Source organism: Neodiprion virginianus, chromosome 1 (assembly GCF_021901495.1).
Source record: "Neodiprion virginianus isolate iyNeoVirg1 chromosome 1, iyNeoVirg1.1, whole genome shotgun sequence".
Classification (NCBI taxonomy): domain Eukaryota; kingdom Metazoa; phylum Arthropoda; class Insecta; order Hymenoptera; family Diprionidae; genus Neodiprion; species Neodiprion virginianus.
This window is the reverse complement of record NC_060877.1, coordinates 23,234,672-23,249,960: the sequence shown is the minus strand read 5'-3', so window position 1 is coordinate 23,249,960 and position 15,289 is coordinate 23,234,672. Positions and strand designations below refer to the sequence as shown.

Below are 15,289 nucleotides of genomic sequence, written 5' to 3'. Positions count from 1 at the left end.
AGTGGAACACACCTTCTCATCTTCCTACATCGTGGTGTACTGTGCGCGTAGTTCGTCATTTGTCTGCAGCTACGATTGGCGTACTGCACGTTTCCAGAATCGTCGTTTCTCAGGCAACTGTCAAGTGTGTATCGCGCATTTATCATTTTGTAGTAGTAAAAGTTACAACTGGTGTGATATCGATATTTTGGGAATCAAAGATAGGATAAAGATTAGAAAACATGCCGAAGGAAGAGCAATTTGACGGAATGCTGCTGGCGATGGCTCAGCAACACGAGGGAGGCGTACAAGACGTAAGATTTGCGTTGTTTGTCACGATCACATAACCTCTAAGTCAGCCCGGTAATTCACTCTGGTTTCTCTGAAACGAGGATTTTCATTGTTTACAGCTTTTGGATACGATATTCAGTTTCTTGGCTCGAAAGACTGATTTCTACACTGGAGGTGGTGAGGGCGCAGCAGAAAAGGTATTTTCTCTAATATTTATCGTACACGTTTGTATGGCATAGTTTTCGATTGACCCGGTTTCTCGCATCAACCCTACTGACTTACCTGCCTTAGTTTGCAGGTGACAAGCCAACATGTAATTTTTTGTCACCTACTAAATTCCCAAATTCACACTATGTTGGATAACGATACTAAGGACAAGTATCAACTAACCTAACCTAATTTAACCTCACAAAAACTTGTATTTCATCATCTATATGCACAAACGTTTCATCAATGCAAGGCTTATGATACTCAATAATAAGTCCATGACAAGTCGCTGTTGTTTGTTTGATTTTACAGCTGTGCTGTATTAATTATGGCCCTAAATTATTGTCAACGCCTTTTAGTCACCAGGCCAGGTACAACGAATAAACTGAATTCATTGACGCGTGATACAGACTTTGTTTTAGAGTATTGTTTCCCAATGTTTCCAAACTGTTTATCACCTCATTAGTGAGATTGTCATATTTGGATAAATATTATTCCTATCGATATGTTTATTATAAAGACATTTTCATCGACGCCATGGAGTCAGATTATTGTATACGACAGGTCTGAATACTTTTAAGGATTTGAGTACTGTTGAATAATGGTTTCTTGACCTCGTTAGTTGTTGAGTAAATATTATTCTTGGATATGAAGGTCAGTAAAAAAAAAAAAAAAAAAAAAAAAGCAGTTTTTTTTTGTCAACGTTTCAGCCCAGATGGGGGCCCTTCTCAGAACAATTATATTTGGGAACATCTGTCAGAATCAGAAATAACGGCGACGATGCAGATTATACTGCACTCTAATACATAGCATTGTGCAGAACGCACCTGGAATGTTAACATTTTGTTGCATCTCAATATTCATTTGAATCTCAAACATGAAACTTGAACATTTGCCATGAAATTGAAATTGGTGAATTGAAATTTGGTTTTTGCATAAATATCATCTTTTATAGTAGCGTACGAATGTTGTGATTAGAATTTTGCCATGTTTAATTTTATTTTCGCAAAGATGGAAACGCAAGTACCGAGAATTTTTCTGACATGTTCTATTTCTTGGTCTGTTATAGCTTGTGATGAGTAAATTTAAGAAACATGAGGCAACTGCAGTAAATAAAGTATCAGCTGAGAAGGCAGAGCGAGCTGAGCAAGAAAGGAGACGTAAGGAAAGAGCAGAGCGAAAGAAGAAAGAAGAGGAAGAACAGTTCAAAAGCGAGTCAAAGATTGTTGAATTGACAGACGAACAAGCAGTCGAGCTGCAAGCTGAGCTCGACAGCAAAGTAAGATCATGATAACTGACAAATGATTTTCGAAACCAGACCTCACCATGCAGTTATGAACAAAAATGTAAAATATAAATATCGTAACTTTTTTCAGAAAGTATCTACCGAGCCACCAGCTGTTGCCGGACCTAGCGGAGATATTGCACAAGTAAAGACTGAGGAAGTTGGTAGTGGTAAACCAGAGAAAGATGATGACGAGGAAGAAGATGAAAAGGAGAAGGGGAAATTGAAGCCTAACAGCGGTAATGGTGCAGACATGCCTAACTACAGGTGGACACAGACTCTTCAAGAAGTTGAGGTGAGTTTTTGAACAGTTTTTAACTTTCAAGTAAAGCTAAAATAAGGGAAATCTGTCCGCGTAATATTCTTTTTTTATAATTATCCCCCCCCCCCCCGCATTTATGTATAAAAGTTGTACATTTTTAACGAAAAATTAATTTTTAGCTTCAAACGGTCGCTCTTGCATTAAAAAAAAAAAAAAATCGGAACACGGCAAAGAGGATAAACTATCCCCAAATGCTGTCTCCAAATTTGAAGCAAAACGCTTGAGCCAAAATATACGTGTTTGCCAAAAAAAATGTATCTATATTTTCGACATCAAAATGCAATTTCAAATTTCAAATTCGGCACAAACGTTCTCCTTCTAGTGGCTAAATCTTCAAAAGTAATTCAACGAACAAAGAGGTATAGGAAAGGCCATGAAACACCCTTTAAACTGATGTGATACATTCTTTTCTTATGATTGTTTTTCCGTAAATTTCAATGTCAGATTCTTTAACCTTGCCTCTTATTATCGGCTGCCAATTTTAACAGTCTAAAAAATTATCTTTCTATTCCATTTTTAATTGTATATCGACGCACGAATTTAAAAAAAAGACCCGCGATCGGATCTTTGTGAATAAAATCAATCTTGTCTTACAACGGAACATACCAACGTTTGAAGTTCTTTTTTTAAATTACCGTTCTTCAAATACTCAAAATGTGGTTTCTTTTTAGCCGAACTCATTCGGAATCGTAATTTACTTTTCATATTGTCCATTTACTGCATGAACACTTTTTCCTCATCAGAAGAAATATTTCCATTTTCAATATGTAAAAAAAACCAGATAAAGTTTAAATTATATTTTTCAATATTTGTAGAATAGTAACTTAAAAATGAATCCTATACCTTGGTGTGTACCACCATGAGGCAAGAGGATCGAATTTTTTCAAATAGATTTGATCGTACCTCCATTTCGAATATTGATTAGTTAATGTACAGCTAGTAAACGAATATAACCATATTTTTTTTACAATTCTAAAGACACAGTCAACGGCAAAAAGTAAGGTCAAAGAATTCACCCAATGAAATTCATTTCCAGAGGGTATTTCATGCCCTCTTCGATATCTCTTGATTTTCTTCAATTATATTCATTACCTTTGAAGATGTATGTAGTAGAAGAAGAGCGTGTGTGCAAAATTGTAAATTTGCAATTATATTCTGAAGTCGAGAATATGGATGCAACGTTTTTTTCTTCAAACACCTATCGCTTTTTTCCGATGAATATTTTACCAGCAAAGTATTCGGTTCGATACGGAATGTCTCATATACACCTTCTTAAAAAAATTCGTCATTTAAAATTTTTAAAGCAGGCTCGTGATAGTGTAGAAATTTTTACCTAGTTCTTGGCAAAATACAGTATGTAAATAAGAGGAAGTAATAATTCATCTTTTATATTTTGTAATGAGTATACACGGAGAGAAAAATCTGAGAAAAATTACCCTGCTGTTATTAATCGTGATGTAAAAGACACCTAAGATTTTTCTCTCCGTGTACAGTATTTTATAAATACTACAAGAATTAGAAAAAAAAAGATGTTTCCATTTCAACAAGTATCTTTAACTCATCGTCTCTTTGTCATCGGTTCTCTACAATAACCACGTTGTATGAATTACGTAATTGAAAAATTTCGCATTACGCAAAAAATACGAACATTATTTGCAGTATGATTTCGTAATTGCTGTATGTCTAACATTATTAGTCAATTTTTACTTCTGAAATTACAAATATTTGTCAAAGAGTATTCATTAGGCAGAAAAATTCCATACTTACCTTATAATATTGAAAAATCGATATCGGGCGTGAAAAATTTATTTAGGTAATAATAAAATATACGTGTCCGCTTATTTCGGCCAAGGAAGAAGTTACTTCAGTTCTGGAATATAACCACCGATTTTATCTTCGATTGTTCTTAACATTCCATGGAAGTATTTTAATTTTTCGTACGATCAGAAATGACTTCATTTCGCGTGTTGCGCAATGTTTTTCGTTGTTTTGAAATTGTTTGATCGACTAGTAGTAAAATGTTGACTATTACTTATGTAAAAATACGACCTCCGCTCCGATGAGTGTCGGAATTTTTTCGTTATAATTATCTGAGCATTTTTATTACGCATTTGATCAAAAAAATACGCATTATGTCACTTGCGAATGTAAAACGAGGCAAGGATTGTGACATTCGAATAGGAATCGATAATCGTTGGATTTATACGAGTGGCAAAGAGGGAGGGGATAAGAATAAAACACTTGGCGATAATAATTCGAGAGTTTCTTGTTCAATCGATGATTAATTAATACACAAGTAATATCACAGATACAAAGAATGATGATGCAACCATCCTTTATCAATTATCGATCAATGAAATTCCACGTTCTTTTTGTTTTGTATACTTTGTTTTTAAATTATCTCGCACGCTGCCTTCACACGTTGGTTCGAGACATCGCCTCCAAGTTTGATTTAGACTTTGTAAAAAGTTAGTAACAATTAAATTATTAACTCTAAATTACATATCTAATTAAAGAATCTTAATTAACGATGTAATCAAGCTGCATCTGGGTTCTATAATAATAATAATTATTGTTATTGTTGTTATTACTATTATTATTATTATTATTATTACTGCTACTGCTACTGCTACTGCTACCGCTACTACTACTACTATTGCTATTTTTTGTTTATTTTTCTTTTCAAATTTTCTCATCGTAGATACAATTTCATATACTCGAACGTCAGAGAAATCCACGGAATGTTCGACGATGCGAAAGTATACTAAATTTTACCTTTACATCAAAAGCTTTCTGAACGGGTAGGTTTATATGGTTTACATAAATGTTTGCTAAACTATCCTGGAACCGCTGTTATAACATATTACTTGTATGATTTTTTTTTTCTTTTTTTTTCTCCTTTTTTTATCGAAAGATAATAAATAATGTTGTTAATTTGATTGTATATCATATATTCAATATTCGTTTAAACAACAAGGGCTTGGCTTGCGTTTGATTTCTCAATTCTGCTATATTTTCTTTTGTCGGTTGGTTTCGGCGATTGCTTTTGTTTTTGTATTTTTTTTTTTTTTTTTCTTACAAGTTTGTTTTTTCGTTTCGTTCTTTTTTTTCTTCATTTATAAATTATTACGAATCTAAAAGGCCTTATCGAAGTACACGGCACACAGCGCGCTCATTACATAAATGTAATTACTAATTTCACGTACCACACATTTAACACAGTGCAATACAGCCTTAAATCTATCATATTACATAGATTGATAACATACTATACGTTATTGAACTAATATTCTACTATACATAATATTGAATTCATTGAAATTCGTACTTATTCGGATTCTTGTTTGTTTTCGATGTCGAGTAGCAAATTTTCAATTTATTATGTCGTTCGATTAATTTCGTATCAAATACCGTATCAATATATTATAATCTATTCTTCTTTTTCTTCTTATTCTTCTTATCCTAAGAATTTTCTTCTTCTTCTTTTGCTTCTGCTTCTGCTTCTGCTTCCTCGTCCTCTTCTTCTTCGGTGTTTATATTACGATGATGCTCTCGCGTTTAATTGTACTTGTCGCGAGCTCTCACTGTAACACAAGTAAAAAAGGTTTTTTTTTTCATTAAAATGATTAGTATTCTCTTTATTTCGTATACGAATTACACAATTCAACACTTGAAGCAATTTTTTATACACAATAAACTGTGAAAAATTTTACTATTTGTTTACGAATGAAGTCCGTTAACATTGAAATTTCTACATATGGCTTAATTTTCGTATGCTATACCTACGTTACGAGAATCAATTTGGATAATCAAGATTTCTAGTACAAATGCTACTTTGTATGCTTGTCTCTGTTAAACGACACAGTTCCTAATTTCTGCGATCAAAGAAGATTGATTATCGGTTAAATCTTTTTTCGACATAGTTTTTCAAGAATTTTCCAACCAAGTATCTTTCAAACGAAAAAGACAACGGATGGTGTAAAAATAAAAAGTAAGAAAAATACTAGTCCTGAGTAAACGGGATTGATAACAGTGATGAAAATAGCAATTGATTTACTTACTTTCCATATAAAGAACGCCGGCGAGTAATCCAACCATGAACAAAAAGCTCATGGTGCAAATGAGTACGGTCAATTGGTTTCTCGCGCACCATGACTTTTTGTAAACCTTTGTGGGCCTACCGAGACCGTTTACGACTGTAAAATGTGTGCTACTGGCTACGGATACTGTGTCGATAGGTTTTGGCGATGTCACAGTAGGCGGGTAGAGTGCTGCTAGTGTCGCCAAATTAGCTGCTGTCAAAAGCAGAGTTCCCGACGCCGCGCTCTGTGAACAGAAGAGAAGAAATTTTTACAGTTTTATAGCTTTGTTCGAAATTAATTACAGCGGTTGTTTGATTTTTTTTTCCATCTACAGAATATTATTAGGAGACTAAAATGAGACTGAAGTTAGGTGACGTCGGTGTAACGAAAGGTTCGGCGGCTGTCTATCATTTGTTTGCAATTTTATAATCACACTTGGAAATAGTCAAGTTACGTTTTACTTTATTGTGGTTCACCGTTTTTCAGACGTTCCTTTTATCTCGAAATAAAGATTTTTATAAAAATTGACTGATTGAAATTACGGACTCTGCGACTAATGCCGATTTGGTTTTGATAAACATCTGCCATGATATTAACGCACAATTGCGGTAATAAGTGAATTAACATTCGGCAGGCTGTTGAACAGTAATTACTTTTTCTTCGAAATTATTGTTACAAAAAAAAAAAATATTTAATTCCAATTTCAAGCAATGAAAAATGCACTTTTGTCTTGGATTTAAAAATCTCTCGATATGATACCGAAATACCTTGTCGCGAAGAAATAATTATTGTTAAAAAATTGTTTAGCTTTTTCTCTTCTTCTCTGAGCAAGACTAACGATAAGAGATTACATCCACTTTTAGAAAGTTTTCCACCGTGTTGCTAATTTTTTGCTGTAACGCTGAAAAATGAAATTGTTCAAAAATGAATATTTATGTAACCAACTTGACTGGAAGTGTATTTTCTCCTTTCTGAAAAAAATGCGCTGAAGAAAAAATGGAAAAAAGCAGCTATGTGCTTCCGGTATTATAAGCATCGTGCAGGCAGCCAGCGACGTCTGCTAATATTACTTATGACCTCACTTACTCAGCTTTCGCTTTCTCAGTCTTTGATCCCGACGGATTTTACGCTTTGCATTCGCATTATTATATCTTAGACGCCTATCAGGGAAAGAAGTCGTTCGACGAATCGTTTCTCTGACTTATTTACGTCGAAAGGGGTGCAAAATCGCGTTTGTTTTATCAAATTATCATACTTGCAAGTTACCAAGATCTTTTTGAAAATATAAAAATAGAAAACAGTCGAATCGTTAACGAGGGACTGTATCATCGGATATCCATGCTTAATTTCAAATTGATTCAAAATTGTTGACTTTTCTTTTAACATATTGGTGCGGTTAAATATTTAATTTAATAGCATTGCACCGATATTGTTTATGATCAACAAATGGCAATACCGAAATGAATACTGAGAAAAAAAAGTAAAATTTTTTTCAACGACTTTGTGGAAAATAGTTTACTGTGTGAAACGAGTCATCATTGAGCGAAATCGAATGAATCTATAAAATTTTTGACAATTTTGAAATAACCCATCGATATCCAAGCCTTCGTTTATACGCACCCACAATTCCAGTATTTACTATATTTTTATAAACATACGAGCCAACCAATTTTCAATACGTTGATCCAAGATGAAAGAGAAGAGATTTTCTTATTTACCGCTGGGATTGTTTTATCGTTACAAATTCCCCTCCTTTCTTTCTCGAATTGAAACGCCCGAAGTAGTCGATCAGCCTGACCTGTTTTATTCGCGAAAATCGGGTCCTCGGCCGCGATTTGCGAATCAATCATGCAGAGCCGCGCATTCGTCGATATTGAAAGTTGGTGGGACCAGTTTTGCCAATGGCGTTTATTCTCTCTAAATTTTATTTGTGTGAAACATTGCGAACTCACCAAAGCCTTCGGCAATATACACACACATATATATATATTTTTTTTCTCCTCTCGATAGTATAAACCTGCATATTTTTACTCGTCCCTCGAATGCGATTCAACTTTTACTTTCACATACGCCGAATTATTCGCGGTGTGTGTTAATGTTTTATTTTTTTTTTTCCACCCGTTTAACAAATAATATTTACGCATATTTAAATATAACGTACTTGCGTAAATATATCGTCGAGAAATCGTTTTGTGGTGATAAAAAAAAAAAAAAAAAAAATATTTTCGAACAGGAAAAATTTCTAAAAACAATTGTCTAATGTGAATATTAAAAAGCGATTTGATATTTCCTGTAGGATCAAAATTAACGAATATTATCTTTCTCGTTACCGTCGTTTAATAACTTTCATCGTCTTCGTTCGACGCTTTGTTTCAGCCTCGCCTTGACCTTTTTCCATTTCACGCAACTGTCGCGTCGTAGCGGCATCGACTATCGATTACGTTGAGCATATGTTATAGGAATCGTTTTTCTCCCAGACGTATTATCGTTAATTTTACCGACGCGACGCCCCCGCAGGCGATTATGGATGTTTGGATCGATATTTATGGCACATGTAGGGGACTCACGTGTGTGCTGGCCGTTGAGCCCTGCGACGAGGTGGAGCCTCTCGACGAGGAGTTCGACGTCGCGGTGTGAAGATGTCCCCAACTTCCGTTTTCACTTCCTCTCTCGCTACGACCGACTAAAGACGGTCTTGGGATGTGCCATGACGGGTTCACCGCGATTTCGCCAACCTGAAATACCGAAAACACGCGCATTTCACTACAAGTGCAAAATCTTCGCTGCATCTTGTTGTAATCGTTTTTTCTCTCAACTTTCTTCCAATGAATCAACAGTTTTTTTTTTTTTTTTTTTTCATCAAATCTTGTCTTTCCCTTTCGATAGGCGCGAAGAGAAAAGGACGGTTTAATAAACATAAATAAGGTTCTTTCAGGATATATTGAACCTGTACGTGTGACGAAACTGAAAAAGTATTGATGAACAAAGGTTCGAAACGTATAACTAAACCTCATCGGTTATTAAATGTGTATTAAAAAAGATCTGTGATATAAAAAATAAAGATGTTTAAATACTGAATTTTAATGTAAACACATTGTTATTGACAACGTTAGCGAAATCATGGATTGTTTTATTATTTGTTATTTTTTTTTTTTTATGAAATCTCTACAATAGTAAGTAGCTTATCTTATTCGTAATTACAAAGTCAAGTAGTGCAGATTGTTTGATCAAAAATGATAGAATTATTTTATTTCTCCAAAGTAATGATTACTTTACGGTTGAAATTTAGTTCTTTTAATTATACGTAGGTATATAAGTAGATCAATCCAAGTGAAACTTTCTAAGCCATTGTTTCGTTAGGTTTTTTTTTCTTTTTTTCTTTTTATTTTTCTACTTTTATTTTTTACTCCAATGTACGTCCCGCACCTTGTTAAATAAACATTCATATTTTCAAGTAGCTCGGATTTTTTCACAACGGCTCTTCTATTTGACACTTTAACTTCAAATGTTGAAATACGAAGAATTGTAACGAAAATCTAATCAAGATTTCATTCAGAGGCGGTTATTTTTTTCCCAAATGGAAATAATCATATCACACAATTAGTTGGGCACCGGAGCCTTGAGGCGATCCCTTCGGCGGCTAATTTGATACCGAGATCTGGTCAATAAAGTGACGTTAATCGTCTACCTGCTATACATACATAATATAATACATTCGAACTATACATTGTACTTCCGCAATCTCGTTCAAAGATTAGTTCGCACTATTTATACACGCCTGTAAGCTGATTTTTTGCTGTAGAATTTTTAGGGAAATGAAACTGAGAGTCGAGCATTTTGTGGTGTTTCTAAAAAAAAACAAAAATTCGGTGCGAGTAGTTTAGGGAAATTGTTTTTCGACTGTGGAGAAAATATGGCGTATCGAGTGTTTTCGTTAGTCAGAAAATCAGAGTCATCCTGATTACAATTTACACTGAGAGAAAACAGTTGTTGAATCAACTAAATGTGTAAACAACAGATCTTGAATTGACACAAATAAATGTTTATTTCGACCCCTGTGACCACATATTTAATTGATTGAATTACTTTTTTCTCACAGTATACCTATTTTGATCTGAATTTCTTACGACCGGATACTGCAAGAACTAGAAGGAAAAACCAAAAAGTCATAAACTGCTGGAAAAAGATGCCCAAGGTTTTTTTCCATTGTCATTTGTCACGTACGAAATGCATACAAGTAGGATAATTTGTTAACTTGATAAAGACAATAATCACACCTTCAACAATTGATTGGTATTTGATGCTCTTTTCAACGAGCGTAGATGTAAATTGGTTTCCAACACTCGAAACATGACTATGTCAGCTATAAATACTTTACTTCAATTCGAGTTTTCTTTTACTCATTGTAATCGATGATTAAATATTCATTTATTTCTGCTTTTCATGGATACCGGGTAACGACATGTAATATTGAATATAATATAATCTTGAAACTTGAAAATCAACCGCGCATGCGCCAAATAATTCAAGCTCATTGGTCGGCGAAATCTTACCGCAGCGATATTATTGTCTGCGATGCAGGAGGGCCAACATGCACAAAATGTGTACGTTTGAATTTTCAAAGAGCATGAGCATTAAATTCCGACAGTTCATTGAAGAATCAGCTTTACGAGCCAATAACAAATGCTTCCCAAACCTTTCCGAGTCGTCACCTCAGTTATTTGAGATTCTAACCTCGAAAATTCGTGACAATCACACCGCCGCCAGAAACAATTTGACAGCTGAAACTCGGGATGGCCAGCCTGCGGGAACTCGCGCATGCGCAGTTTATTTTCAAGTTTCAAGAGATTGTCCCGGATTGTAAAACGAAGACAGTTGTGCGAAAAATCTGGAGGAGTGTCAGGATAACCAGAACTTGGCAACATTATTCTCGGGTGTCTTGTGCCGTACCAACATGTTTCCATTAACCATTCGTCGCATTAAACTTTGCTCCGAAACCGTGAAAACAAGTTTCGTTGGCGTGCCCTCGGCTTGTTACTCAACCAATCTGAACGATATTCGGTACACGGTTTGCTGCTGCTGCTGCTACTACGCGAATTCCTCGCTACGGTGTAACTCGAGTGTACAACGCGCATGTATGTAGACCGTATATGACGTACTATACACGCGTGAGAAAAGGAGAGACCAGTTGTGTTCTCGAACGTGAAGCAAATCGGAGGAAAAGGGTCGACCCGGCGAACTTGGCCTCGTAACTGTTTCTTTCTTTCCTTTTACACTATAACGAATTTTGCGAGTTTATGAAATCCATTACCGCGTACCTACTTGGGAACAAGAAATTACAGTGGCCAATCCCCTGGATATTACAGGTTACAGGTATACAACACGCGTGTATGGTACCCATTATTTTTTAACCGTGCCACCGCAGACGAGTATTGAATCCAGTCTATCACGGTACGATTTCCTCCTATACATTTTGTTATGTAACACTTATGTACCTTGTGCAGAGTGCCGCATTTCACCCGCATATTGTGACACTTTGAACGAGGCAAGTGACCCACTATTGTATTAAGCTATTACTCATTTGTTGGAAGGTTAGCGAAATCGCATTATAGTAATCGTCGATACATTGTCGTTAGCGTAACAGGGTGCAGCTTGTAACTCCATCGTTCGATGACAACAACCAAGTTTCGTTCCAGTGTTGAACGGGAATCAGGCAATGTTGTCAATCAGGAATGGCGTTCAAAACTGGGCCCATAAATTTGATGACACATTGAGGAAAGTGTTAGGAACTTGAGTGTCGATAAGGAAAATTCTGGAAACTTTATTATTGAATTGTTAATTGGTCGTGTATCATGACGATGCGTTCTGAGAAGCTTGGTACTCGTCATTTTAGTTAGGAAAATCTTGTAAATCTCCGGGTAATATTGTTAATCAGGAATGGCGTTCAAAACTGGGCCCATAAATCTGATGACACATTGAGGAAAGTGTTAGGAACTTGAGTGTCGATCAGGAAAATTCTAGAAACTTCATTATTGAATTGTTAATTGGTCGTGTATTCTAACGATGCGTTCTGAGAAGTTTGGCACTCGTAATTTTACTTGGTCAGGCAAATTCCGTGAATCTCGAAATTCTGGGTTATTTGGAAGTGTTTGGAATGATGGAAATCTATTTGGGAAATCCTGGAAATGTCATGCGGATCTGCCAAAGTTGACCCGTCCGGTTCTCCGCGTTCATTCGGGTATAACACGATACCATAGCACTGTACGAGTTGTGGAGCAGTTTTATAGGTTTCTAGACTGCAAAAGGTAGGCCAACGATGAGAATGGAGGAGAGGTTAGGGTTCGCGGATTCGACCTCCCGTGGCGGTCGAGAGTGTCGATGATGTCGTGAAAAACGTGAAAGCGAACCTTACACGCATCCTTCGATCATTCGAATACCCGTAAAACCGTGCGAGCTGCACGTGGGCGAACATTCGGCAACCTCCTAATCATACGAATTGCCAGTGTGACCCCGAGGTCACGACAATTAAGCTGAAATCGTGTGTAGGTATGTCGCTGCTAAGGCTTTGTACCGGCGTCTAGGTACATTTTAATTTCAACGACTTTCGATTATATTGCCGCGTTTCTCTTTGAGATGATACCCTACCTCTTGCTCTTGTGCTACAGGCACCCATCCTAACAGTTTGAGACACCGCATCTCCTCTTGAAAAATTTTTTCGTACAAAATGCGACGTTACAACCGTCTTGGTTCGCACGGTCTGCAACTGTTTAAGAAATGTTTTGTTTCAATCGAAACAATCGTTGATCCACGCTGTGAATTTGATACTGAAATCCAATTTCCGGGATGGAATCGTAACGTCGAATTTGTCGTTGGGTTATACAATTGTTGTTGTTGCAAGCTTACAATGTCTTAGATTTCCTTGCGAAACGATGATACTTGGGGGATCGATCGTCCGGGAAGTAAGGCAATAAAAATTATACAGTTCTGTATAAAATGTGCATTAGAATGTGCAGTGGTGTATCGATCGTTGTGTACCTCTATGCACATACGAAAGGGAAAGTAAATCGAGCCGAGCTAAGGAAGGAGTGGAATTTTAATGGAACGTTCGCAGGCGTCTCAAACTTCTAAGTCACGTAATTATATTTCGATCACTTCTCTCTCTCTCTCCCTCTCTATCTCTCTCTCTTTACACGTATCTATATGCCTACCGTTTTACCGTTATAAACATACGCAATATTGATATGCGGCGTTGTGCGGTATCATTTTTATTACTCCTTATGTATAGGAGTATTGCGCGTGTTGTGGCATTCGCTTTGTTTCGAAATTGCGAACGTTATTCTTCTGGCTTAGAGATATTGTAAAAAATTTTCGTAAGAACTTACGCAGTCTCTAATTTTTTTTTTTAACCATTTTTTCATTCAAATAATAAAATTAAGACAACGTTTCCTGGATTTTACAATACCATTCGATCTCTCGGTCGTCAGTCAGAAGACATGCTGATGTAAAACCAAATTTTTTACACTTGTTTTTTTTTTTTTTCTCAAAAAAAGAAACCGATAAATGCTCACTGCCTACAGTCATTCCTTGCCACTAGTTTGCAGGTGAGAAGGTATTTTCTAAACCATTAGAGTTAAAGAGGTCTAAAGTTCAACCAGTGCGCGATTTGAAATCTCCCGACAACTGCTTTTACCTTGACGGATGGTGTATACATGCGTCCAACTATGGAGGTATATACATCTCACCTATCGTGTCTGAGGATGAAAAAATTTCCTCGAGGCACTCCGATTCTTTGATCCAAAGTTTTTTCATTTCCAAAGTAATTTGTGATTTGTGTCTTGAAAGAAATTCAATTCCTACACTGAGAAAAATTTCATTTGTTAAAGTAACTAGAAAAATTCAGTAAAACAGGTATCGTTGTCGATTCTTTGAAAGAAATCATTAAACATTTTTAAGATAATGTAGATCTGTAGAGTTGAAACACCTCGATACTAGATAACATGGAATAATTGTCAGTGAGGGTCACAATTTGTAGACATGTTTCCATTGTTCATTCTTCGTAATCGCCGAAACGGAAGGAAAGGACGTTCTCTATTGTTTCGTTATTAGCAAAGAAGGATGAAATAATTAGTGTACAGAGCCGGTATATTCTTCTATTAATAACTGATCAAGCTCAGCCGCGAGTCATAGTACTGCGGACTGAGTTTGCCCTACTACTTGCACGTACGATAGATACGGATCTATTGATCTGTAATTCCTATTAGTACAATGGTGTCATTGACAAGAGCCAACGCAGCAAAGTGACAAGGTTAGCACCTGTCTTCTAGCGGCAAGTTGCACTTGCACGGATTAATGGGTGTATAGACAATAGAAACGTTTTAATATCGAACGGAAGTTTAACATTGCAATTTTGCATCCGCCCCTTTCCCCGATATTTGTATAAGTTTTGTCAAAACGACTACTGTAGAAATATGTTGAAAATTATAAAATTCAAACGCGAACAATTAATTACTCGATTATTGGCGAAAGGCGATGACATTGTTTTGTGGAAAAATCAAATCGATCAACATCTGTGTTCGTGCAGTTAAAGTTATCAGAGTTTCAAAGTCTGGATCTTGAAACTGTGAGTATAAGGTACAAATTCACATATCGAAACTGATGACAATTTCTCCGTATTTTATTTCGGATATTCGTTTAAGCTTTTCCATCCGATCAATTCACTTTCCCTTTAATAATTTCTCTGGGATTATCCTTCAGTCTATAGATAATTCCATACATTATTGTCCGTACGCATACGAAGTGAATTGTTAACGACAAAATTGTCAGTCGTCTGCTAGAATTCAATGCGCATGCGCTGCAATCCGAGAGCAGTTGTTTGCCAGGGTGACCAACCGTCGTGAATGTAACTTTAAAAATTTTGCCAGTAGTCAATGGCAGTTGTGTCCAACACCGACAGTTGTCGAAATTTTAGAGGTTGGTCCCCCTGTCAAACAACTGCTTTCGGATCGTAGCGCATGCGCGTTAAATCCTAGCGGACGACGGACAATTCTGTAGTCAGCAATTCACCCTGTATACCATCGATTATAATTACATTGCAGGAACATGCATTTTAAAAGACTTGGCTTG

General features: G+C 36.1%; 2 protein-coding genes across 3 annotated transcripts in view; one reads left to right on the top strand and one right to left on the bottom strand.

The window, feature by feature from the left end:
• Nucleotides 1-71: 71 nt before the first annotated feature.
• The window catches only part of LOC124298470 (nuclear migration protein nudC), a 143,664-nt gene continuing 128,446 nt past the window's right edge, over nt 72-15,289 (top strand). The window contains exons 1-4 of the mRNA XM_046750533.1: nt 72-293; nt 390-467; nt 1,547-1,756; nt 1,854-2,057. Of these exons, the coding sequence (XP_046606489.1) occupies nt 222-293; nt 390-467; nt 1,547-1,756; nt 1,854-2,057 (564 nt within the window). The 5' untranslated portion in view covers nt 72-221. The remainder of the gene's footprint in view (nt 294-389; nt 468-1,546; nt 1,757-1,853; nt 2,058-15,289) is intronic.
• The window catches only part of LOC124298484 (uncharacterized), a 104,280-nt gene continuing 93,323 nt past the window's right edge, over nt 4,333-15,289 (bottom strand). For both annotated transcript variants that reach the window (XM_046750569.1, XM_046750558.1), the window contains exons 2-4: nt 8,734-8,901; nt 6,146-6,410; nt 4,333-5,668 (exon numbers count right to left, since the gene is read on the bottom strand). In XM_046750569.1, coding sequence (XP_046606525.1) covers nt 5,643-5,668; nt 6,146-6,410; nt 8,734-8,901 — 459 coding nt within the window. In that variant the 3' untranslated portion in view covers nt 4,333-5,642. The remainder of the gene's footprint in view (nt 5,669-6,145; nt 6,411-8,733; nt 8,902-15,289) is intronic.